This window comes from Arachis duranensis, chromosome 4, assembly GCF_000817695.3.
Source record: "Arachis duranensis cultivar V14167 chromosome 4, aradu.V14167.gnm2.J7QH, whole genome shotgun sequence".
NCBI lineage: Eukaryota > Viridiplantae > Streptophyta > Magnoliopsida > Fabales > Fabaceae > Arachis > Arachis duranensis.
In genome coordinates, this window is record NC_029775.3 from 10311858 (window position 1) to 10336597 (window position 24740).

General features: G+C 32.0%; 4 protein-coding genes across 4 annotated transcripts in view; 2 read left to right on the top strand and 2 right to left on the bottom strand.

Moving 5' to 3' along the window:
• Positions 1-364: 364 nt before the first annotated feature.
• On the bottom strand, positions 365-4691 carry LOC107483291 (ribonuclease MRP protein subunit POP4). The gene is made up of 10 exons (XM_016103922.3): positions 4550-4691; positions 3346-3625; positions 3187-3222; positions 2995-3071; positions 2437-2702; positions 2157-2225; positions 1994-2052; positions 1377-1478; positions 1049-1172; positions 365-861 (listed from the first exon to the last, which is right to left on the bottom strand). Exons 2-9 carry the CDS (start codon positions 3563-3565, stop codon positions 1075-1077), a joined length of 927 nt encoding a protein of 308 aa, XP_015959408.2. The 5' UTR covers positions 3566-3625; positions 4550-4691; the 3' UTR covers positions 365-861; positions 1049-1074.
• Positions 4692-7594: 2903 nt separating this feature from the next.
• Positions 7595-8299, bottom strand: LOC127746597 (uncharacterized). The gene has a single exon (XM_052260444.1). The coding sequence runs from the start codon at positions 8297-8299 to the stop codon at positions 7595-7597; it is 705 nt and encodes a 234-aa protein (XP_052116404.1).
• Positions 8300-12763: 4464 nt separating this feature from the next.
• On the top strand, positions 12764-14575 carry LOC107483290 (stilbene synthase 3). The gene is made up of 2 exons (XM_016103921.3): positions 12764-13041; positions 13366-14575. The coding sequence occupies exons 1-2, from the start codon at positions 12864-12866 to the stop codon at positions 14355-14357; spliced, it is 1170 nt and encodes a 389-aa protein (XP_015959407.1). The 5' UTR covers positions 12764-12863; the 3' UTR covers positions 14358-14575.
• Positions 14576-19243: 4668 nt separating this feature from the next.
• The window catches only part of LOC107483282 (stilbene synthase 3), a 59851-nt gene continuing 54354 nt past the window's right edge, over positions 19244-24740 (top strand). Inside the window, exons 1-2 of the mRNA XM_052259835.1 lie at positions 19244-19502; positions 19995-20119. Of these exons, the coding sequence (XP_052115795.1) occupies positions 19322-19502; positions 19995-20119 (306 nt within the window). The 5' untranslated portion in view covers positions 19244-19321. The remainder of the gene's footprint in view (positions 19503-19994; positions 20120-24740) is intronic.

The window sequence follows — 24740 nt, forward strand, 5'->3', positions numbered from 1 at the left end:
TTAATTATTAGTAAAAAAATAAATTCTTTTACATGAAAATAATAACTAAAAAATTTATTATTTAATTTTTTTATCTATGGAAACCTGATTTTTTTAGTCAATAGAACTTTTTTTCATATAATCTTTTTTATAATTTGATTTTATAAATATTTAATTTTTTGTCATAATCTATAATATCAAAACAAAACCGACATAATTTTTAAAAATTTATATTGCCGTAATATTATTAAGGACAAAAATATTAGTAAATTTCTATTATCCCCCACCCCCAAAACCAGATTTTTAACGGCAATAATTTCTTAACATCATAATAGGATACAAAAACTGAAACTAAAGATGAAATAAAATAACATAACAAAAACAATTAAAAAATATTATGACATTGAGTGGCTAATTCAATTGCTGAAATAATATATATTTAGTTCCAATTCTAAAGTGAGGAGAAAATCACTCAAGAAAATGGGAGGTTCTATACACAAGTAAATGCATCCATACCTAGAAAATACCAAATTCTCGGGGGGCAAAATTGTGGGTCATTTGACATTTCCATGTTTTCTGATGGAAACAACTGCAGTAGTGTTCTCTAAACAAACTGAAATAATTGGGACAAGATACTCGAGTGAGTCACTTGAGATTTTGAAGGATCCAATGCATCTTCTGAGTTCAATGCGAAATGCTCAAACACTCGAAACATTCACATTTCTGTTGGAAGATGCCCTGGAACCGAAGACGGCTGCTGCTCTAACAATTCGCCGTTTGTTCCAAACCAGCTTCAGGACTCAATCATGTGAAAACAAACATTTAGTCATCCCATAACAACAGAATCGGTAGAGACTTTTTTCATGTCGAATTTGACTTTCCCTGCAAAACCAATACACAAGACAGTAGACACATCATTTTATTGTAAATCTCTTGGAATAGTTAGATTGCAGAAATCAAGGTAACAGAAAGTAACAAGGTTCATTAACATTGAACAAGATCAAGGCATCACCGCATCAGCATCAAAGATTGATAGAAAAGGCCTTAAGTAGGATGAATATGTTTTCACCTAGAGTTGAAGGATCATTTGTAGTATCATAATCCAATCCTTCTCGAACTGAGTTTATCTCCATGGACGGTGACTTTGAAGCAATCAACTTGGAATACAAACACAGACCCTCTTTTGGGGACAACTGCAAGATAGCATAGAGAAAAGAAGTATTTAGCAATCATATGTTTGAAAGAAATAAATTTAAGCGGAGATACTGAAACAAATAAAATCATCACAAATTCAACTTTACAGATGAATTTCTACATTCATATAAACATTATGAAGGACATGGGTATCAGCCCCAATGAAGCGTCCTGTTTTCATTTGTAAACAGTGGAAGAATTACCTCGGAATTTATTATCTTCAGTAATTATCCCAAATGCTTCTGCAGTTTCACGAATCATGATGCCACAAGTTCCAGTAAAATGGATGATTTTACACTCCACAACTGCAATACAGACATAAATATAATACAGTCAGCAGATAACTACATATTGGGAGATTGACCCAAGAGCTTCGACATTTATTATTATAAAAAAAGAATTACTCATATTCAACAACAGGCACCGGCGACCTTTAGAAATTTGATTCATTTAATTAGAAAGTCCTAGCAACATGTTTTTTTCAATTGCATGCAACTGCTTCAACTGAACTTCTTAAGCTTTCCCTAAGAAAATAAAACATAGGCTTTGATAATAACCTTAGCAGCAAAAGCTATTTTAACACGATTTTTAATACATAGTAACAATATACATAAGACCCAATTAGTTAGAGGAAAATAAATGTAATATCAAATTAGCAACAATATAACTGCCCTTGAAGTCAACATAATTAACAGTAACACATTAACTGCCACAAAAATGAGAACAGTACCAGGTAATAAAAACATGTTTTAGCAATTTTGAATTTCTGACAGCAGAACATTGAGTTCATAACTAACTGAAAAATAGAGAGTTCTCAAACCTAGAATAAAAGCACCATGTAGATCTGCACCAAGGAGACATTGAGCCAATTGATCCATCCTGAAATGTTGACAGTAAATGGTTATAACAGCTACAAGCGAAGAAACGATCCCATCCTTGGAGAAACTATTTAATTGATCAACAGACCAGAGGAAAACAAGTACCTAGTGGATTTAAGAAGCTTCGCTATGTAGTCATTCCACATTTCACGCATTGGCTTGAAAATGTTAAATCTGTAACCAAAGTGAACAATTATTGAAGAACAAGGAGAATATCATTCCCAACTGGATGAAACATTATTTCTCTCTAGCAAAGAATCCCAAAGGTCAGTGAAATGAACATCTCATTCAGAATAATAAATATGCCCGTGATCACAGAACTAAAATAATAACAGTTAACACCAACAGGCTAAAAAGAATTATACTTTAGAGACATTAAAATTACTTATGGAACTCCTGAGGAAGATCTAATGATCCCTTTTTCTTATGCTGTTTCATGGACATGTGTTTCTTCGAGCGTTTTGAATGAATTTGTAAAGTCCTAGCTTCAGAACCAGAAGCAATTGAACGTCCTTGAACAAAATAATCAAGATGGATGATGTTGTCAATTTTGTAGCTTCTAGATCCAAGCATGTACTTATTGCCATTATCCCCTTTCTTAAAAAGCTCGTGCAGTATGCTATCCACTGAACTTCTTCTATCAGTACAAGACTGCAATAGAAAATAAAAATTAGGGAGGTATACCATTTTTGAAATCTGAAGACAAAGAAACTTGTAAGAGACCTTCAAATTGCATCTTTCCATGGTATTTGGATACAGAACATGTGAAAAATTTCTTTTAAGACCCTTAAATTATTCATTGCATCAACAATTATATCTCAGTGCCCAGTGTTAAGAGGAATTCTACTGTTGACTCTCTGGAATTTACAGGAAAAAATTGATGATAGAAGCTTGAATTAGGATTTTCATACACGCATGACACAAATTCAAATCAATGAAATACCTTGTCATTAGTTCTAAGCAGATTTTCGTTTACATCATGAGAAAGTTGGGCATATATTGGATCAGCCTCTTCAGTTTCTGCATACATACATACAAACGTTGCCTTCATAATGTCAATGCAAATTGGAATGCAAAATTCAGTATATTTGCATAAAACTTTCCAAAAAGCCAAAAAAAGAAAAAGATGCAGTACCTTTGATAAAGGAATAACCAAAGAAATTGAAATTCCCTAACAGCATAGAAATAAAAATGGTCAGCTAAAATGTCAAACAGGATACAGAGAGGTTCAAATATAAATTAAAAGAAGGAAATAAAATCCGAAAAAGAAATAAAAAAGTGAAAGTTGAAATACCTTTCTTGGGTGTAGGAGATGGTTGTGGTTTCGGTTCAGGATTTGGCTTCTGAGCATTAGGAGAAGCAGAAGGTGCAGGATGAGGATCAGATGGTTTGACATGTTCTCGGAGGGTGATTTTGTTTGCTTTCTCTTTGTTGAAAATCTCAGCTTTGGCAATAGCAAACCTTTTCTCCAAAGCTTCCAAAGTGCGTTTTCTTGAATCGGAATGTGCAGCCATAGCGAACTTATGTATGAATTAAACAGAGAGAGAGCAACGACACATAGATGGATACAACAGCTGCAAAGTATTCATGAATTTCTCAAGAAAACTGATCGAAATAACACTGCAAAAAGCAGCAAAGTGATAAAACTCAAAATTTTGTGCAAAAAAGTATGAAGTGTCAAGCTCAGTTACATTTTTCACAAAGCAGCCAAGGACTTCCTGATTATTAATAACAAATATAATTTCCAAGCTCAAAAGACTCAAAAGTAATAATAAAAGGAAAACGGTGAGAAAAGGCAAGAGGTAAAACATTCGCAGACCACCAAATTCTGCAACTTGTTTCAAGTTCTGCAAGTAATAACATATATCCAAAATTTACTCCACTACTTGGCCACTTAGATTAAAAAGAGAAAATAATAAAAAATAAAAAACAGTGGTTGAATCCTATATCCAAATAATAACATGATGAGTATAATTAATATTAGAGAAAAGATTGTAAATCATAGAATCTTAGTAATTACAAATTAGGTATGAATAAATATGAGTAATCACGCAATTATTACCATGAGGAGTGCTAGGAGGCCGCACTTTTATTAAATTCTGGCCAGCACTTAACCATTAAAAGGAAATTGAATGATTCTACGTTATTACATGCAATCTCACACCGTTAAAAATATCATTGATGATTAATTGATGGCTAAAAACCACAAAACCTGCTGCCCCTAGACTTTCTCTATTAGCAAAATAATCAGCAGTGTTAAACTCTTTAATATGCAGGAACCAATTACATGATTATATGAAAAAATAAGATACGTCATGTTATAGGAACAAGATAGATTGCCATGTTGGAATGATGCAAGAGAAAAACTGGATTCTAAATGATCCAATTTTCGGAACGAAGAATAAAATTCATGCTACATGTAGCAGTTAATGAATGTGGCGGCAGGGGATGACAAAAATGACGAAGAATGCAGAGGAATGAGAATCAGCGAATTGAACCTTTTAGTGAGGAGAAGACAACGAAGACGCGGCGCCTGGAGGAGGAGAATACGAAAACGCGGCCTTGGGAGGAGAAGAAGACGACTCTGCCTGCGGCGCGGCGGCGAGAAGTGTGATTTTGATTTGGGGTAAGCGTTAGGATTTGACTGACCCTGACTAAACTTTTTTTTTGGGCATTTTTATGGTAATAAAGATTTTTTATTTTTGGAACTACGGGCTAATACGTTTTTTTGAACAAATTTTGGGCCTATCGTCAGTTTGGGATTTAATTGATGCCTTTAACTGAACAGCCCAATGCGGAACAGCCGAAAAAACACAACCACCGGTTAATTTTTCAAATATATATAGTCATTCTAGTGTAACTCATTCTAGCATGACTATATTAATGTGATTAAGGTAACAATAATGTTTTAAAAGGTATTACTAAAATTAAAAATAATACTTTTTAAAAAGTATTAATTAAAAAATGTTACTAAAATATAAAAAAATATAATTTTGATTTTAACAAAATTTTTATAATTACTATAACTACTATAACATAATCATAATAAGGGTAAAAAACATAAACAAGTAAAGGAGAGAACAATTTGACACAAATAAGTCAAAGCAAAATTTGATTCATCAATCAACCAAAACACATTTCTATGTAGTTCGAACCAACATGGTTCAAACTCACTTTTCATGTAATTCGAACCAAATATGTTCGAATTACACATTGTAACCCATATCAACATAATTCGAACCAATTTGGTTCGAACTCTAAATCCATAATTCGAACCAATTAGGTTCGAATTACAATGAAGAAATAGTCACCAAGTAATTCGAACTAAATAGGTTTGAATTACTAAGAATTCGTTCCACACAGCAACTTAAGTTACGAACATAGTTTTCGTATCATGTCTTAATAAAATTCGTACAGTTATTTATTCCGGTGTGCATTAGACATACATTTCGTTTAAAACTGTGCAGACAGAACATATTCATTAACTAAAATCCCATTCAAAGTACATCGCACTAACGTTAACAAATTCTATCAGTCACCAACTACAAGTAAGAAAACCGATAATAGTGGAATCTAAATGCGAAATTGAAACAACAAAAGTACCAAAGCCACAAATACACCTAATCATGTCCCCGTGTGTGCTCTGCTCCTCCGAGCTGTGGGCAACTCCGACGTGTGTGGTCGGGCTGCCGACAAAGCCCACATCTTTTTGGCCGGTTCGGATCTGCCTCGTCCATATTGGTCCGTATCCGAGTGGACCTCGGACGACCCTCTCTCACACGCCTCTTATTGGGGTCAGGGATGATAGTAGGCCCGTCATATGGTGGCCAGAAACCCTCCGGAATGGGAGGTGTGAAACCCATCCGATACACACTGAAGACCGAACTAACACGATACACCTGGTGGACGTAAGGCTCCCATGTAAGCCGTGAGTAGGCACAACATGCCAGTGCGTGGGGACACGGAAAATGAAGTGCCTGGAAGTATCCGCAGTGACATGTCTGAGATGCAAGCGAGACTCTGTAGCTACCCAGTGAGAAAGAACCAGTCGGAGTTGTCTCTGCGACGGTGAACTCGGAGTTATCCCTGTCGTACACAGTAACCGTGAAGCACTTAACCGTCTTCAAGTTGGCATCTATACACTTCACCAAGTGCTGACTAAATTGTTGTCCGGTTCCCATCTGCGCCTTAGCCTCTCTCCCTTTGCGAACAAATAATTCGGCCAATCTTTCGTATGTTGCCTTCACTAGCGAGCACACAGGAAGATTTCTGACACCCTTGAGGATCGAGTTCACACACTCAGATATATTCGTCGTCATGTGTCCGAATCTACGCCCCTCATCACAATGCTGTGTCCACAACGAATACTTAATCCGGTTCGCCCAGTCACACATCGCCGGGTCTTCGGACCTAAGAATGTCAAACCAGTAATGGAACTCGACCTCGATCTTAGCGTACGCCGCATTCACAAGTAGCCTCCTTGCGTCTTTGCCCTTGAAGGTGAGGGCAAAATTTGCCGCAACATGTCGAATGCAGAATGCCCGGTATGTAGACGGAGGTAACTAGCCTCCGTCAGGAGCCTCAAGCGCGGCCTTGATGCCGTTATGCCTGTCCGAGATAACCAGCAGACCCGGCTGCGGTGTCACATGCTCACGTAGGTGGGAGAGAAAGAAGGACCACGACTCAGCATTCTCACCCTCGACTAATGCGAATGCAACAGGGAGTATGTTGGAGTTCCCGTCCTGTGCAATCGCGACAAGCAACGTTCCCCCATACTTGCCATACAGATGGGTCCCGTCAATACTAATTAGGGCCTTGCAATGACGGAATGTCTCGATACACGGTGGAAACGTCCAGAATAGTCTGTGAAAATAAGCTCGAGACTCGTCCAATTGTCCACCGACACGAACAGGGCTCGTCCTTAGGACTGCAACAGTACCAGCCATCATCAACTGGACTCCTAACACCCACCTTGGGAGCTCGTTGTACGACTCATCCCAGTCACCATAGATGAGGGCAACAGCCTTCTGCTTCGCCAACCAGACCCTCTTGTAAGTCGGCCTAAACCCAAAGTGTGTGGCGGTGGCATTTAGGAGCACCTTGATGCTGACGAATGCATCAGCCCTAACCATTGGCATAATGAATGCCGATATCACATGGTAATCCAAGCTCCTGTGGTCGCTGGAAATGGAGGTGGCGAGACAAGTATGCGGTCCGTTGTAACGTTTGACCTCCCAAACTCCCTTTCGCCGTCGGAGACTAAGCCGAATCAACCATGTGCACCCATTGTTGAACTCAGAACACTTGCCCAGATGCCGGCGATAGTCAGACTCCACGACCTTGTACTGTACCCCTCGACGGATGCTGTAAGTCTTGACACTTAAGAGGGCCTCTTCTTTATCCGGAAATTACTGACCAACTTGAAACTCTGTCAGACCTGCAGACCCTTCAGCATCTCTAGCGCCAAATCCAGCCGGCTGACCAGGAACCCCCTCCTGCCTCATGGCATCCAAGTCCAAAGAGGAAAAATGTGGAGGGTACTGCTACGTGCCAGATCTAAAACCACCGCCCGCCCCAGCAGGCTCACTTGCTCCAACATCATCGCCACTGTCATCAGCAATCATATCCGGCTCGAAATCATCGTCCTCTGGATCATCCAAGAATCCATCTCCAACCCCAGCCGGTACAGCACACTGTAAAGAGGTCCGCAGATATTCCCCTTCTCCGACCTCGTCGCCTACACTGCCGTTCAGATCAACAGCGAACGAAGGGGAGGCGACAGGTTGGACGGGTGGCTCGTACGCAGGGACGGAGGAAGATGCAACGGTTAGTCTGGAACTAGAACCGGCTACCGTGGCTAAAGTGGTGGTATTCCGGTTCGAACCCCCCGAGCTGGACACCGCGTCAACCAACTTTGCCAAAAGTTCTGGTGTCCTCACCTTTGGAAACTGCCGGTGACAATGAAACATGACCTGCAAGTCCTCATCACTCCCGATTGTGAAACAATCGTACTTCACGGTTTCCTGGAGCACCGTGATTGGAATTCGATAAAAAAACTTCTTAACCTGTTTCACACCTTCTAGACCAAGTTTCAGTAGTACAGAGCTAACAAGGTCCTCATACCTCGTCGTAGGCCTGACGATAATACAGAGAGGATCCTTATCAGTGAACTTCACACCGGAACGAATTTTCCTCTTAATGAATCCTCTGTGGTGAACCAACACTACGAAACTCTCCTCACTAGCCATCTTACCTCCCCTCTAATGATAGCAACTCACGTTCACACCATATATATACAGGTCTGGTCCTCACTAATTCGAACCAACCTAGTACGAAATATGGTCTGTGTAAATCGAACGAAGCTGGTTCGAATTACTTAAAGTGTGTAATTCGAACCTAATTGGTTCGAATTATTTAGAGTTCGAACCAAATTGGTTCGAATTATGTTGATATGGGTTACAATGTGTAATTCGAACCTATTTGGTTCGAATTACATGGAAAGTGAGTTTGAACCAATTTCGAACTACATAGAAATGTGCTTTGGCTCATTCGTGAAGCAATTTTCAGTTTGGCAGATTTGCGTATTTTCTCAGCTCCCTTGGCTTATTTACGTTTTTTACCCTCATAATAAAATCCACACACACAGATATATATATAATGGTATAATTTAATTTATTTTTTATTTTAAATTAATTATAAATAAATAAAAAAATATCTTAGCATAGACAAATGAGAATGAATGATATTCTGGAACAGAACTAAAAATAAGGAAAAAACATAATGGAATATATATATAACATAAATGGAATATTCTTATTTAAAATAATAATTCAAAATAAAATAAAAAATTATTATGGAAATAACTTTTAGAAATGTTAAAGTTGTATAATAGATAATATTGATTTTAAATAAATGAATATATGTAATTTATGATTATTCAATTATCTCAATTGAATTTTTAATATATAATTTTTTAATTAGAAATCTTTCTTACGATATATGTATTAAAGATATCGAAATATTTTTTAATATTTTTTTATCCTAAGTTTATCTTCGTTTTAATTTTATTTCATTCGATGAATTTTTATTAAATAAAAATTTAATTTTCTTTTAATGCCACCTTATATATCCATTCTTTTTCTTTAATACGCACCCTCATGTCTCCCTTTTCCTAAAGTAAATTTTTTCTTGTCCCACTTATTTCCTTTTTTTTTTAAATTAAAAGTGAGATTTAAATTTAAGACTTATAAACAAAAATAGAAAAATTATATATTTAAGTTATAGTTTGTTGACTAATGTCACTTATTTAATATGATACTTTTCATGTATTCATATTAGATTAAATTGTTAGTTAAATTATTTTGGAAGAGAAAATTAAAAAAATATATTAAATATAAGAGATTAAAATTTGTTTATTATTATTATATTTTTATCATTTTATTTTTTATTTTAAATGTTTATGAAAAAATAAATTAAATTTTTTATTATTTGTTTTATTTTATATATATTTAATTTACTATCAAACAAAATATAAAAATATTAGTTTTTGTGTCTCTATTTTTTATATTATGTTTTTAATATCTTATTTTATTATGTTCTCAAAATTGAATGCTTTCATATTGAGATATGTTTGTTGAAGAGAGAAAATATCCTTTAAAGATGAGAGAAATTTTCTTAAAAATTGGAATTTACAATTATCATTTCTGTTTTGAATTGTGGTGTATATTATAAAAGTCTATTATATTCCATGTCCACTTTAAAAAATTTTCAGAAGACCATTTATGTAGTCTTTTGCATTTTTTTAATCAATGTTGTAATATTATTCATTTTTTTTGTAATGATACAGTAGAGAAATAATTTATGCAATGTAAACATATTGAAGAGAAAGAAAAATGAGTTTATTGGACCAATTTTAATATTTAAAAATATTGAATTTAATTATTTATAAAATAGATATAGAATATTTTGTGCATTTAAACTAATAGTAATATATTTTTAATATTAAATATAAAATAAGTAAATAACTACATATTAAAATATAAAAATGTTCAAAAGTTATTATTTAGTATGAGTTTTGACTCGTTGGAAGATTCGACTAATACAGATTCATAAATATTGAGTCGAAAGATCTGAGACGAAATTGGTTAATTAGCGTGGTCGAAAAAATATTGACGAAGTAAGGATTCAACATGAGGAAACAGAATTCTGATCATGAGGTGAGTCGGGTGTTAAGAAAGTTCGAAAAAAAAATTTATAATTTGCACGTAATTTTATCTAGAAGCACTACACAAAATGTGAGGTATAAAGACCAAAGTAAAAGTCAAAATGTGGGATGTCAAATTTGGGAATAAAAATTTTTTGTAGTCAAGACAAAGTTGTGGGGCATGAAGACCCTAAGAAAAAAGAGGAAGCTAGATGTGGGGAGAAAAAAGCATTTTGCAAGTCCACTTTCATGGTCTATAATTAGAGAAGTTTGTAAGGAAGGAGGGACTTCAATCTGAATACTTCATCATCATACAAATTCTGCAAAATTTTCAGGCATACTAACACAATGAAAATTATGGAGTGCAAGTACATGTAAATGTAAATGTCTGGAGTCTATTTTTATTTTTATTTTTTTTGTTTTTCTTTCTTTGCTTTAAGCATTTTATTATTATTTTGCTTTCTTTTAATTTTAATTTTACTCTCTTATTCATTTAAAGCTTTTTTATTTATTTCGTTCATTTTCTTTTATTACAATTTTTTATATTATTTACCACGGTTTGATATTATTGAGCATCTTTTCGATACAAATATTAAGTAATTTTTGAGTCGAGTTCACTCTTTTTTAAAAGAGTCGTATCTACTCTTCAAATTAAAATCTTGATACAAATTTAATTCGGATACCTTGTTGGAATTACAAAAAATTAAGTAAAACAGATACTATAACTATAAATGTTACTAAAAATTTATTGTAATAATTTTTTTATTGTTAATAAAATTTTTTTTATAACATTTAATACTACCATGAAAATTTTATTATTGTCTTCATATGATGATACTTCTTTTTTACCATTAGATAATGAAATATATGGTTTGATTTTGATGTGTTACAAAAGTGTGGCTAAACAAACAAAATACACTTTTAATACAAAAATCTTCATAAAAAAATAGTTTTAGCATCTTCATTTGAGTAGTCCCTTTTTTATAATATTACTATAACATATTTATGGGATCTCTCTGTTTTACTTTGGTGGCTACAGTGTGGGAATGAGGGCTAGAGGAAGGTACCCTGACAAGTGACGTCCCCCAACTCTTAATGGGCCTTGATCAAATTTCTTGAAATATGCGGGCAACATTTTGTTGGATATTTTAAGGGTTCAAATAAAATTTTTGTTGGATATTTTAAGGGTTCAAATAAAATATTTTAGTTTTATATGTAGTAGGATAGAAATAATTATTTTAAAATTACTTATTTTTTAATTTTTATAATAATCGTAATTAGGAGTAATTATACTTAAGATTTAAAGAGTGTTTTCTTTCACCAACTTTGAAGACAAGGTTAATTTGAAGGGGAATATTATTACGACCCAACTTTTGGGTCGCTTAAATAGTTGATTAGCACATTAAAATTTGTTAAAAATATAAATAAGAGTATTGAGTTATTATATTAAATATACAAAAATTAATAAATTGGTGAATTTTTTTAGAATTTTTCGAAAACTGATAACTCATCTCGAATAGAGTTGCAACATTTTTTTTATTAATTTATATTTTATTATAAAACATCTATCTAATAATAAATATAAAATAATATAATCAATTATGTTATTTGTTTAATTTGGTCAATCAAGACTAATTAATTAATACCAGACTCATATGTGGTGGTAGACTCCATTGTCATCCACCAAACTCCTCACACACCCAGTCAAACTAACTAACATGTTCAATTTGAATAATGAAATTTATATAAAAAATGATAAGACCACGTATAAATATACAATAAGTACTAGTTAATTAATAAATAACACGCGAACATTTTTGCTTGGAAGAGATTTCAACATGACATGGATAAATGGTACTAATGAAGCAAGTGATGCCCAACTACTTATTGCATTTTCAAATAGCCGTCACATATATAAAATCCTATGTTCCCCCTAATAACATTTCTGAGATAGCGGACTAAAAGTTGCTATAGTATGATACACCAAAAAAATTAAAGGAAATTAAAGGAAAATTTTCACAAACAAATAAAAAAATAAAACACATATTAAATATCAACAATAATATTTAGAGACAATACAAATTCGATTCAAATAATTTAAAATTATTTTATTTAGTGTTCATTAATTATTGTTAGAATAATTATATAATTTTAGATATAATAAATATATAATTACGGATATTATATTTATATAAAATTATAAATATTATATTATATAAAATAATTTTCACATACAATATTGACAATATTATGAATTATACTAAAAGTACACAAATATATATGTACCATGATACATGCACAATCAAATGATCAATGATAATCAAAGTAAAACAATAAAACAACGAAGAAGTCAGAATACATCTGCTGACGGTTTGAATCCATGAACATTATTACGAGTTTACTATACTTTGAGTTGTTGAGCACTTTTTATATATGTGTTCCAATAATTCCTCCATTTAATTCCACTTATGCCCCTAATCTGATGCATATAAATATCCCCCCTCGCCGTGCCTAATTCTTCACCAAAATACCAAACACATAGCTAATAAGCTTTGCTATCCCAAACAACATAGCGAAGCTTTGCTATCAAAAAACACATCTAAGAAAAGATGGTGTCTGTGAGTGAGATCCGCAACGTTCAAAGAGCAGAAGGTCCTGCAACTGTATTGGCAATTGGCACGGCAAATCCATCAAATTGTGTTGATCAGAGTACATATGCTGATTACTATTTCAGAGTAACCAATAGCGAACACATGACTGATCTCAAGAAGAAATTTCAGCGCATTTGTATGTATTTTTATCAAGTGTTTTAGCTTTATTTTATTTAATATTTATTAAAAAAAATTATCATTTTACTTTTATATTAATTAAAATGCAAAATTAACATATTATACAACATATCATATCCACTGTTTGATATTAACAGTAATAACTACTTAATAATAACATTACTTTTATACTTACAAATTTGGATAAATTATATCTTCAAATGGTACTAAAAGATTTAAGTCACTACGAAAATAACTCAAGAATAACATTATTGCTATATATTTCATTTTCTAGACTTTATCAAAGGTAATGATGGATGCGAATTATAAATTATTATTTCAGGTGAAAGAACACAGATCAAGAATAGACATATGTACTTAACGGAAGAGATACTGAAAGAGAATCCTAACATGTGTGCATACAAGGCACCGTCGTTGGATGCAAGGGAAGATATGATGATCAGGGAGGTACCAAGGGTTGGAAAAGAGGCTGCAACCAAGGCCATCAAAGAATGGGGACAACCAATGTCTAAAATCACACATTTGATCTTTTGCACCACCAGCGGTGTTGCGTTGCCTGGCGTTGATTACGAACTCATCGTACTCTTAGGGCTCGACCCATGCGTTAAGAGGTACATGATGTACCACCAAGGCTGCTTCGCTGGTGGCACTGTCCTTCGTTTGGCTAAGGACTTGGCTGAAAACAACAAGGATGCTCGTGTTCTTATTGTTTGTTCTGAGAATACCGCAGTCACTTTCCGTGGTCCTAGTGAGACAGACATGGATAGTCTTGTAGGACAAGCATTGTTTGCGGATGGAGCTGCTGCGATTATCATTGGTTCTGATCCTGTGCCAGAGGTTGAGAAGCCTCTCTTTGAGATTGTTTCGACTGATCAAAAACTTGTCCCTGGCAGCCATGGAGCTATCGGTGGTCTCCTTCGTGAAGTTGGACTTACATTCTATCTTAACAAGAGTGTTCCTGATATTATTTCGCAAAATATCAACGACGCGCTCAGTAAAGCTTTTGATCCATTGGGTATATCTGATTATAACTCAATATTTTGGATTGCACATCCTGGTGGACGTGCAATTTTGGACCAAGTTGAACAGAAGGTGAACTTGAAACCAGAAAAAATGAAAGCTACTAGAGATGTGCTTAGCAACTATGGTAATATGTCAAGTGCATGTGTGTTCTTCATCATGGATTTGATGAGGAAGAAGTCTCTTGAAGAAGGACTTAAAACCACTGGTGAAGGACTTGATTGGGGTGTGCTTTTTGGCTTTGGTCCTGGTCTCACCATTGAAACCGTTGTTCTTCGCAGTGTGACCATCTGATACACTTAATTATATATCTATCTCTGCAGATATATGATTGTGTTATTTTTTTACTAGTTTTTTTAGCTCCAAAATAAGGTATTAGTCCATATATTATTAATTGAGAGAAAACTTAGACAAAGTTGTCTATAATTATTTCTTTATGCGAGAAGATAGATTCAACATCAAAATTTGTAACTGTTGGTAAAGTATAAATCAAATTCTTTTCTTTTGAGTAATATGCACATACCAATATATATTTGGGTTGCATTTTCATCTAAAAACAATTATAAGCACCTTCGAATGAGGTTCCGTTTATAATAATGTAAAAAAGTATTAGCTATGATAGTATAAAGCTTGATAGTATTATGTTTGCAATTTTTATATTATTGTGTGCCGTAATATCCCATATAATTAACCCCCAACCCCCAACCCCTGCCTCTACTCCATCTTCTCTTACCCTTACATACACCGAACTCATTTTGCATTTTGTCATCCCTAGTTATTGCAAAGCCGCAAATTCGCAGATTGGACGATGTTGTCTTCAATTTGGAAGACATTATTGTTATTGTCTTATTGATTGTTGTTGTTGTTGTTACTAGTGGTGGCTATGGTGGGATTGATGACAGCGACACTACTAATGATATGGAGGCAAAGATGACAATGAGACTGTAACTAGTGTATGAAAAGAAATAAAAAACAAAAATGGTATGCTATTTTTAATTTTATGAAATATGAATTATATTGGTATATATATCTATAAAATTTAGAGAAATTAACGATATCATGATCCGATTTGAATCGTAATTGGTACTTAATAGAAAGTATCTCTTAACAAGGCTATTAACAATTAATTTATTCTTTTCTTTATAAAATAACAAGAGGCAAAATAAAACTATTTATATTTAACTTATTATCATTAAAAACAAATAAATTACCACTAAAAATAATTTTTTTTAGTAGTGAAGCCACACATGTGTTGTTATTATTATTATTTAGTCTCCACATTTAATATTTATTTTATTTTTCATTCTTCAGCCAACGACCCCCCAATTTCTTTCATTTTTCTTTAGGCTTCCCCTGGCATCTTCATAAGCTTTTGAGGGGGTGTTTAGGAAAATTGAAGGTTGCATGAAAAAACCACTTTTGAGCATGGAAATAAGTGATAACAGTGTTGCTATGGCGACTAGAGTAGCCGTGGTGAAAGCTGTTCACAACAGAATGGATGGACAATTTTGTGATACTGATATCTAACAATTAGGTTATTAGCTTTTTGTGATGGAATTGTAAATTTTTCTTTTACTAATTCTAAGTACTTATTTCTTAAGGTGTCACCCCGGATAGCAAAAGCTTAGTGGAGGTTGATCATAGTCATGGCTTTTCTTTTCTTCTTTTTCAAATGTTTGTAACATGTACATAATAATGTAAATCAAATCAATGAAAAATGAATCTTTTAACCTCTCTTTTGTATGAAAACAAGTTTATTTTGTATTAGAATAATCTAAAAAAAAAAATCTACCCATAATAGTATTTTTTTTTTCAATTTGATAAGAATATAGCCACGTTTTAAAAGCGTGGCAATAGGTTCACATTTAGGCACGTTTAAGAAAGCGTGGCTGTATGTCCCCTATCGACATACTTTCAAAGCGTAACCAGAGCCAAACCAATGGGCACATTTCTAAAACGTGACTGTATGTACACTTTTTAGCACGCTTTAAAAGCGTGGCTATAGGATTATACATACGGCCACATTTTTAAGTGTGGCAAAAAATAAAATATGCCAATAGATCAACAAAAATGTAGCGATAGAACAACCAACACGCTTGCAGATATGTCTCTTTCAAAAGTGTGCTGTTAGCTCAAAAAGCGTGACAAAAGTTATGGCTACGCTTTTTTATTTACACTTTTTGACACACGTTAAAAGCATGGCAAAAGGCTAATTTTCTTGTAGTGTAGTGATGATGTCAACGAAGAGATCAGGGTTATGCTCATTCAAGAAGTTAAACACTAAAAGAAGCTTTTGGAATATTGACCAAATTTAGTAGAATATGAACGTTTCAACAATATGCTTTAAAGTTTTATATATGCAACAAATGTGACCATTATTATGATCACATTTTTTCAGCTAATAAGTCACTGATATTTTTCATTGGAGACAACATTTAAAAAGTATTGTCTAAAAATTGAGAAAAGATTGTCTTTATTCTATAACAACATTATTGGACATAAGGCAACACTTTTAGGAGACTTCGTAGATGCAGCCATTACCTTTGATTAAAAGCAACTCTTACCAAGTGTAATATATGAATATCATAAAGGTTTTCTATTTAATTGACTAAAACAACGCTTCTTACGTGTTCTTTAATTGATCAAAGGGAACACTTATAGTGTATTGGTTAAAGAAAGGGTTGCAACAATCTTGTTTAATTTTCTTGCAACAAATATCAAGTGTTGTTTTTTACTATTTTAGACAACTCTTTTTAAATATTGCTTGCAGTATATGTTGCAATAAATAAAAAAATATTTTGGAGAGTAGAAAACAATTGTAAAATTAGAATGTGTAGGCAAAAGTCGAAGCAAAATTTGGATTTAGAATGTAATGCAAAAATCGAAGCAAAATTTGACCACAAGACTTTTTTAATTTTTTAATTTTTTAAATTGTTTTTTTTTCAATTTTTAACAAAAAATTTACTTGGAGTAAAATTATCAAAGTTTAAAGATGAAAATCTTCGAATGTATATTTGCCATTCATATATTTCAATATTTTTTTAGTAATATAAACTTTTGAATACCAGTTTGATACGTGGTTTATCCTTAAAATTAATCCTAAAGGGGTATTTTAGTTTTTTTAAAATAAAATTCAAAGTTCCACTTTCTAAATCATTTAAAGAATATTGGTTCTACAAGTGTATTTTTGTCTTTTATAATTAATCTTCAAAGAGGTATTTTATTATCTTTTTTAAATTAACCAAACTTATATTTTAGACTTTTAATTTTATAATCAAATTCAAATTTTTAATGTCCAGTACAATTAAACAATCCTAATTCTATAAGAAAATTTTTATCTTTTCAAAATTAACTCAAACATGGTATTTTAGTCTTTTTAAAGTTAAATTTAAATTTTCTATTTTATAATACAAATTAAATAACTTTAATTCTAAAAGGGTATTTTAGTCTTTTATAATCAAATTTTAATTTTGAATACACAACCTTAATCTTAAAGAGAATATTTTAGTTCTTTTAAAATTTAAAAAGTATTTTATGAGTCTTCTATTCAATTTTTTTTCGTTTACCTATAATTCTCGACAACATAAGTAGGCTTGCACACGGATCGGATCGGATCGGATATAGCCTAAAATTCTATTCGATTCGCACTGCACTCATCGGATCGGATCGGATACGATATCCGTAATTTTTCAGGCCGGATTCGATCCGATCCAATCCGCATACTTTCGGATTGGATATCGGGTATATTCGCATAATTAAAAAAAATGTTTTCAAATTCTATTTGGCTGTTTTTATAAAAAAAAATTCATTTTCACCTGTTTAAGCATATTTAATTCTAAAATATTATCAATAAAAATTCTCTTGAATAACAAAAAAAAAATAATAACACAAGATTTAAATTTAATTATGCTAAGTCGAAATACAACATAAAAAATAAAAAATAATATATCATAAAATTCATAAAACAACACACTAAAATTTATATCACGTTAGGGTTTATTTTCTTAAACTATACTATTTATATGTAATGTGTGGATATGCGAATTTGCGGATCAACATAATAATATTTATATAGTTGCCAATGAAGAATATGATAACAGCATATGCTTCTTACTATACATACACTAGTGGGGATGTATTATTGCATGCTGATGTGGACATAAATAGTGGAATATCTTAGTCAAATATGTTTTGCTTAACTTGTTATATATCTTAATAAAATATGGTTGCCACCATCTTAGTCTTAGTAAATTCATGTACTAAACTCATCTAATATAGTCAATTAATTAAGACCACCAGACTCATATGGTGGTAGATTCCATTGTCATCCACCAAAATCCTCACACACCCAGTCAAACTTCTTGTTTAATTTTAATAATGAAATTTATATAAAAATGATGAGAACACTTATAAATATACAATAAGTATCATTAATTATAATAACACACGAACATTTTTGGTTCGAAGATATGATGATACCAGTGAAACACGTGACGTCCAACTATCTTTTTTTCCTGAATGGAAAGTTATATAATTGTTGGAAAAAATCAAAGTTAAGATAAGAACTTGTCTAACAGTAAAATTAAAGTATCAAAATAATTTTTTCATAATTTGGACAACTCTAATTAGCAAATACAATAATGACAGATATTAAAATATTAAACACTTGATTTTTTATTGTAGAAAAATTCATAAAAAAGAAACACTTGATTTTTTAATAAATTTATATACTAAAGAAACTTTAAGAATAAAAGATTATACACTAAATATGTTTACATTTATATTATATAATAAAAAATAGACAACAGATAATAAATAATAGATAATTGAAAGCATAAATAATATACAAATAAAATTAAAATATAAAAAATAGAAGGCAATAAAAAATTTCTCCAATAAATAACTGAATAAGAGAGTGATGTAATAGAAATTTCCTCCCCGAGCCTCCAAATTATCACTCAAAGTCAGACAACATCGTTTTCGAATACAGCACATTATCACGAGTTTACGATTCTTTCTTTGAGAACATCATTTTTGAAGTAGTTAACTAACTACATAAATAATAATCGTTGTCACTATCACAACACTTTTGAGTTGAGCACGTTTTCTATGTCCATTTAATTTCACATATGTCCCTACTCTCAAGCATATAAATATCCCCCCATCCCCTGCCTAAGTCTTCATCAAATCAAAATACATTTGTTATTCCAAAGAACATATCTGAGCTTTGCTATCCCAAAGATCTTAGCTAAGAAAACATGGTGGCTGTGAATGACATCCGCAAGATTCAACAAAGGGCAGAAGGCCCAGCAACCGTGTTGGCGATTGGTACAGCAAATCCAGCAAATTGTGTTGATCAGAGTACATATGCAGATTATTATTTTAGAGTAACCAATAGCGAACACATGACCGACTTAAAAAAAAAATTCCAACGTATTTGTAAGTATTGTTATCAAATATTTTAATGTTTAATTTAATATTTATCAACCTAAAATTCATTATTTTACTTTGATATTATATTATTGATACACGACAATTAACATATTATATACCGTGTACCATAATATGATATATATCCAACTCATATATAGTAATAACAATAACTACTAAACAAGTTACTATTTCCCTATGTTCCTAAACATACACAAATTTATTTTGGTCATATATACTTTCTTGATCTTTTACATATATACTTATTTATTTACTCATATATAATTAGATTTAACACATTATATCTATAATTAAATTTGGATAAACTATTTAAATCAAACCTGAAAGTTTAAATTAAATCACTACATGAATAACTTGAAAGGTTTGATACACAAAATGATCGGAATTTAAAATGTAAAAACCCTTTTTTTTATATATAAGTGAATGATGTTTTAAACTTGAAAAAGACTATTGATGGATGTGAATTATATATCATTTTAGGTGAGAGGACAATGATCAAGAACAGACATATGTACTTAACAGAAGAAATATTAAAAGAAAACCCCAACATGTGTGCATACAAAGCACCATCGTTGGATGCAAGGGAAGACATGATGATCAGGGAGGTACCAAGGGTTGGAAAAGAAGCTGCAACCAAGGCCATCAAGGAATGGGGCCAGCCAATGTCTAAGATCACGCATTTGATCTTCTGTACCACCAGCGGCGTTGCGTTGCCTGCCGTTGATTACGAACTCATCGTACTCTTAGGCCTCGACCCATGCATCAAGAGGTACATGATGTACCACCAAGGTTGCTTTGCTGGTGGCACTGTCCTTCGCTTGGCTAAGGACTTGGCTGAAAACAACAAGGATGCTCGTGTGCTTATCGTTTGTTCCGAGAATACTGCAGTCACTTTCCGTGGTCCTAGTGAGACAGACATGGATAGTCTTGTAGGGCAAGCATTATTTGCGGATGGAGCTGCTGCGATTATCATTGGTTCTGATCCTGTGCCAGAGGTTGAGAAGCCTATCTTTGAGCTTGTTTCGACCGATCAAAAACTTGTCCCTGGCAGCCATGGAGCCATCGGCGGTCTCCTTCGTGAAGTTGGGCTTACATTCTATCTTAACAAGAGTGTTCCTGATATTATTTCGCAGAACATCAACGAAGCACTGAGTAAAGCTTTTGATCCGTTGGGTATATCTGATTATAACTCAATATTTTGGATTGCACACCCTGGTGGACGTGCAATTCTGGACCAAGTTGAGCAAAAGGTGAATTTGAAGCCAGAGAAGATGAAAGCCACTAGAGATGTGCTTAGCAATTATGGTAACATGTCAAGTGCATGTGTGTTCTTCATTATGGATTTGATGAGGAAGAAGTCTCTTGAAAGAGGACTTAAAACCACCGGAGAAGGACTTGATTGGGGTGTGCTTTTTGGATTTGGTCCTGGTCTTACTATTGAAACCGTTGTTCTCCGCAGCGTGGCCATATGATGCGTGTATTTATATGCATGTCTCTGCGTGTATACGACTATATTATTTTTTAATAATTTCTTTTACTCCAAAATATGGGCCAGATTGGCCCATATAGAATATTAGATGAGTGAAAACTTAGATAAAGATATCTAAAGTTAATTCTTTATGCTTAAGAAGTTTGTAACTGTTAGTAAAAAATATATCAAATTCTTTTCAATTCAGCAACATGACACATGCCAATATTTGAGTTGCATTTTCATCTATAAATACAGCTATAAGCACCTTCATGAGATTCCATTTAAGAAAAAGTCAAAAAGTATATATTAGGTATGATAGTACAAGACTTAGGAGTATTGTGTTTGTAGTTTTTTTATATTATCGTTTTTTTGAAGTATCTCATGCAATGGTATAATAATATAATGTTACTTTCTTGTGTAATTTTTAATATGTTACGTTATTATACAAGCTTGAATATAATAAATTAATCTTATAGAAACTCTTGTCATCTTGTGTTGTAGCAAATACGTAATAAAATTCAATTTGATATATATTATTGTGTATTGCTCTAGTTATAACTTGTGTTACACACATTAAAGTAGCATATATAGTAGTTCAAATATATTAAGTATCAGGTTATCTGGTTTTATACTTCTGCAAGCAGAATACGTTTAGAAAACAGTAGTATTTCTCAGAACTGTCGGTAACCTAGTATTAGATTCGATGGTCCCAGAACATTTGGACTATTAAATGGTCCTGTAATAAAATATGTTTTTTTAAGTTTTTTAATAATTGATAAATAGTCCTTATCTAATTTTAATTACAAATTAACTCCATATATTTTATTTAATCATAAAAATTATTTTTTATTTTATAAATTATTATTTTATCATTAATCTATTATGTTTATTAACAATAAAAAACAAAAACAATAACGAATTAGATCGTCCATTGATCTTAATAAACTTTTTGACTATTCCAATCGATTAAAAGATTATATTTGATCCGTGACGCTCGTCTAAGGCTGTGAAATCGTGTTTCTTTAAAAATCAATCGTTTGGATTATCAAAACAATCGATTGAATTTCAGGTTTCCCATAACTCAATTGATTGGGCAAAAGATGTTATCACAAAACAATTGATTGAAAATTGCAAGGCAGCTGGTTTTCGCAAAAATCAATCGATTGATCATATTACCCAATCGATTGAACGATGTCTAAAATGTGGACTTTTAATAATTCAATCGATTGCTTGTACTACCCAATCGATTGAATGCTTCAAAATAACTTGAGGTCTCACAATTCAATCGATTGGTTGTGTTACCCAATCGATTGTGTTACCCAATCGATTGAATTCATCGAAATAATATTGAAAGAATTGAGGCTAATCCTAATCCACTAAGAATTGCGTCCCGTCCGTCTTTTAGTAATTTAGTTTTAGCTATATTAAGATCTTAGAACTGTGATGTCAATTTTGCATTCTTATAACATTGTCTTCTTGATCTTATTCACTTGAGCATGTGAATGTGATTGACTGCATAAATGAATAGGACTCCAAACTTTCAGTCTTGTTAAATTATAAAATACCAATAATTTCTAGTGTGTTTAGCTAAAAATTATCACATATCTTATTAATTAAAATTTATTCTTTCAAAAATTTTAAAAAATTTAAAAATAAATTATAAATTATTAGTTATTTGAAAAACACAGTACCCTTATAGAATACAATATATAAGATATCTCTAAAAAAATTTTCTTTTAACAACGTAAATTTAAAAGAAAAATTAATATTTTTTACAAGAAAATAATATCTAAAGTACATAATGTGATTACCAAAACATAACTACGTAAGTTATTATTAATATAAAAATATAAATGTTAAATATATTAATATAAAAAACAAATGATTTTTTTAAAAATTCCTGCTAGCAAATTAATAATAAAAAAAATAATAAAATCTATTTACATTTTAGTATTTCTCAATGTCTGTACATTATTAAAAGATAAAATATTTTTTCATTACACAATCAATTTCACGAATAAAGTATCAAAACGAAGAATTGCAAAATTAGAGATTCTATTCATTGACTTTGATTTTGTACTCAAAATGATGGATTGTTTTCTGAACACTACAATAAAAAAATTGATTCGACCTTTGCTGATTGCTGCAACTGTGATTATCAATTAATGATGAACAAATAGTGAATATTAAATAGACGGATAAAAAATGAAAAAAATTGGATATTAAGTAGATGGATATCCGAAAGAAAAACAATAAAATATTTTATAATAAAAGAGATTGATACACGATTTTAATGGTAGGATTGAATAATTGGTGATGGATTATTCACCAATTTATAATGTTAATATTAAAGAAAAGATAAGATTAGAGTATTTAAATCAAAATAAAACCTTAAAAATTGAAGATAAAATTTTAAAGATAAGATAGATGAATAATAAGATAATAATTTATAAAATGATAACAAAAATTGAAATAGGTGTAGTACACACTTCAATCATTGGATAGCACAATCAATCGACTGAATTTGGAAAATTCATATTGTTTTGATGAATTCAATCGATTGGGTAACACAACCAATCGGTTGAATTGTGAGACCTCAGGTTGTTTTGAAGCATTCAATCGATTGGGTAGTATAACCAATCATTGAATTATTAAAAACCCACACTTTAGACATCGTTCAATCGATTGGGTAATATGACCAATCGATTGATTTTTTGCGAAAATCATGCTACCTTGCAATTTTCAATCGATTGTTTTGTGATAACACTTTTTGTCCAATCGATTGAGTTATGGAAAACCTGAAATTCAATCGATTGTTTGGATAATCCAATCGATTGATTTTCAAAGAAACACGATTTCACAGCCATGGACGAACGTCACGGATCAAATATAATCTTTTAATCGATTAGAATAGCCAAAAAGTTTATTAAGATCAATGGACGATCTAATTTGTTATTATTTTTGTTTTTGATTGTTAATAAACATAATAGATTAATGATAAAATAATAATTTATAAAATAAAAAATAATTTTTATGATTAAATAAAATATATGGGGTTAATTTTTAATTAAAATTAGATAAGGACTATTTATCAGTTATTAAAAAATTTAAAAAATTGTTACAGGACCATTTAATGGTCAAAACGTTCTGGGACCATCGAATTCAGTGCCTGATATCTACTACTTTTGAAATGAAATTCACCAAACTTGTATTTTAAACTCTTTATAATCAAACTCAAATTTTGAATGTCTAGTACAATTAAACAACCCTAATTCTAAAAGAAAAATTTCATCTTTTCAAAATTAACTTACATGGTATATGTTAGCCTTTTAAAACTAAATTTATATTTCTGTAACACCCTACCATACAGAGTCTTATGCTTAAGTCATAATTTAGAGATGGCAAGGTATTACGACCTCTAAAATAAAAATTTAGTACGTATAGTAGTATGAATGATTGATTATAACTAGGAGCCTTTGTAGAAAAAGGGGTAAACAAAAATCGTATCTCGAAAGCGCAACACTCCGATCGATAACGTAACGAACAAGGATAACCAACGTGTGATTACATATATACAAAGGAGTGTCAAAAACAGGAATATCAAGACTCAAAATCCGGCTGCGAAGATAACCGGTCCGAGCGTAGCAATATATACATATGATAGAAATAAGGAAAACCCCAAAGAAAACCCAAAGGGACACAAATACATAAAACCTATTCTCCAAAATCTCCCATAAGAGGAGTCATCACAGTTT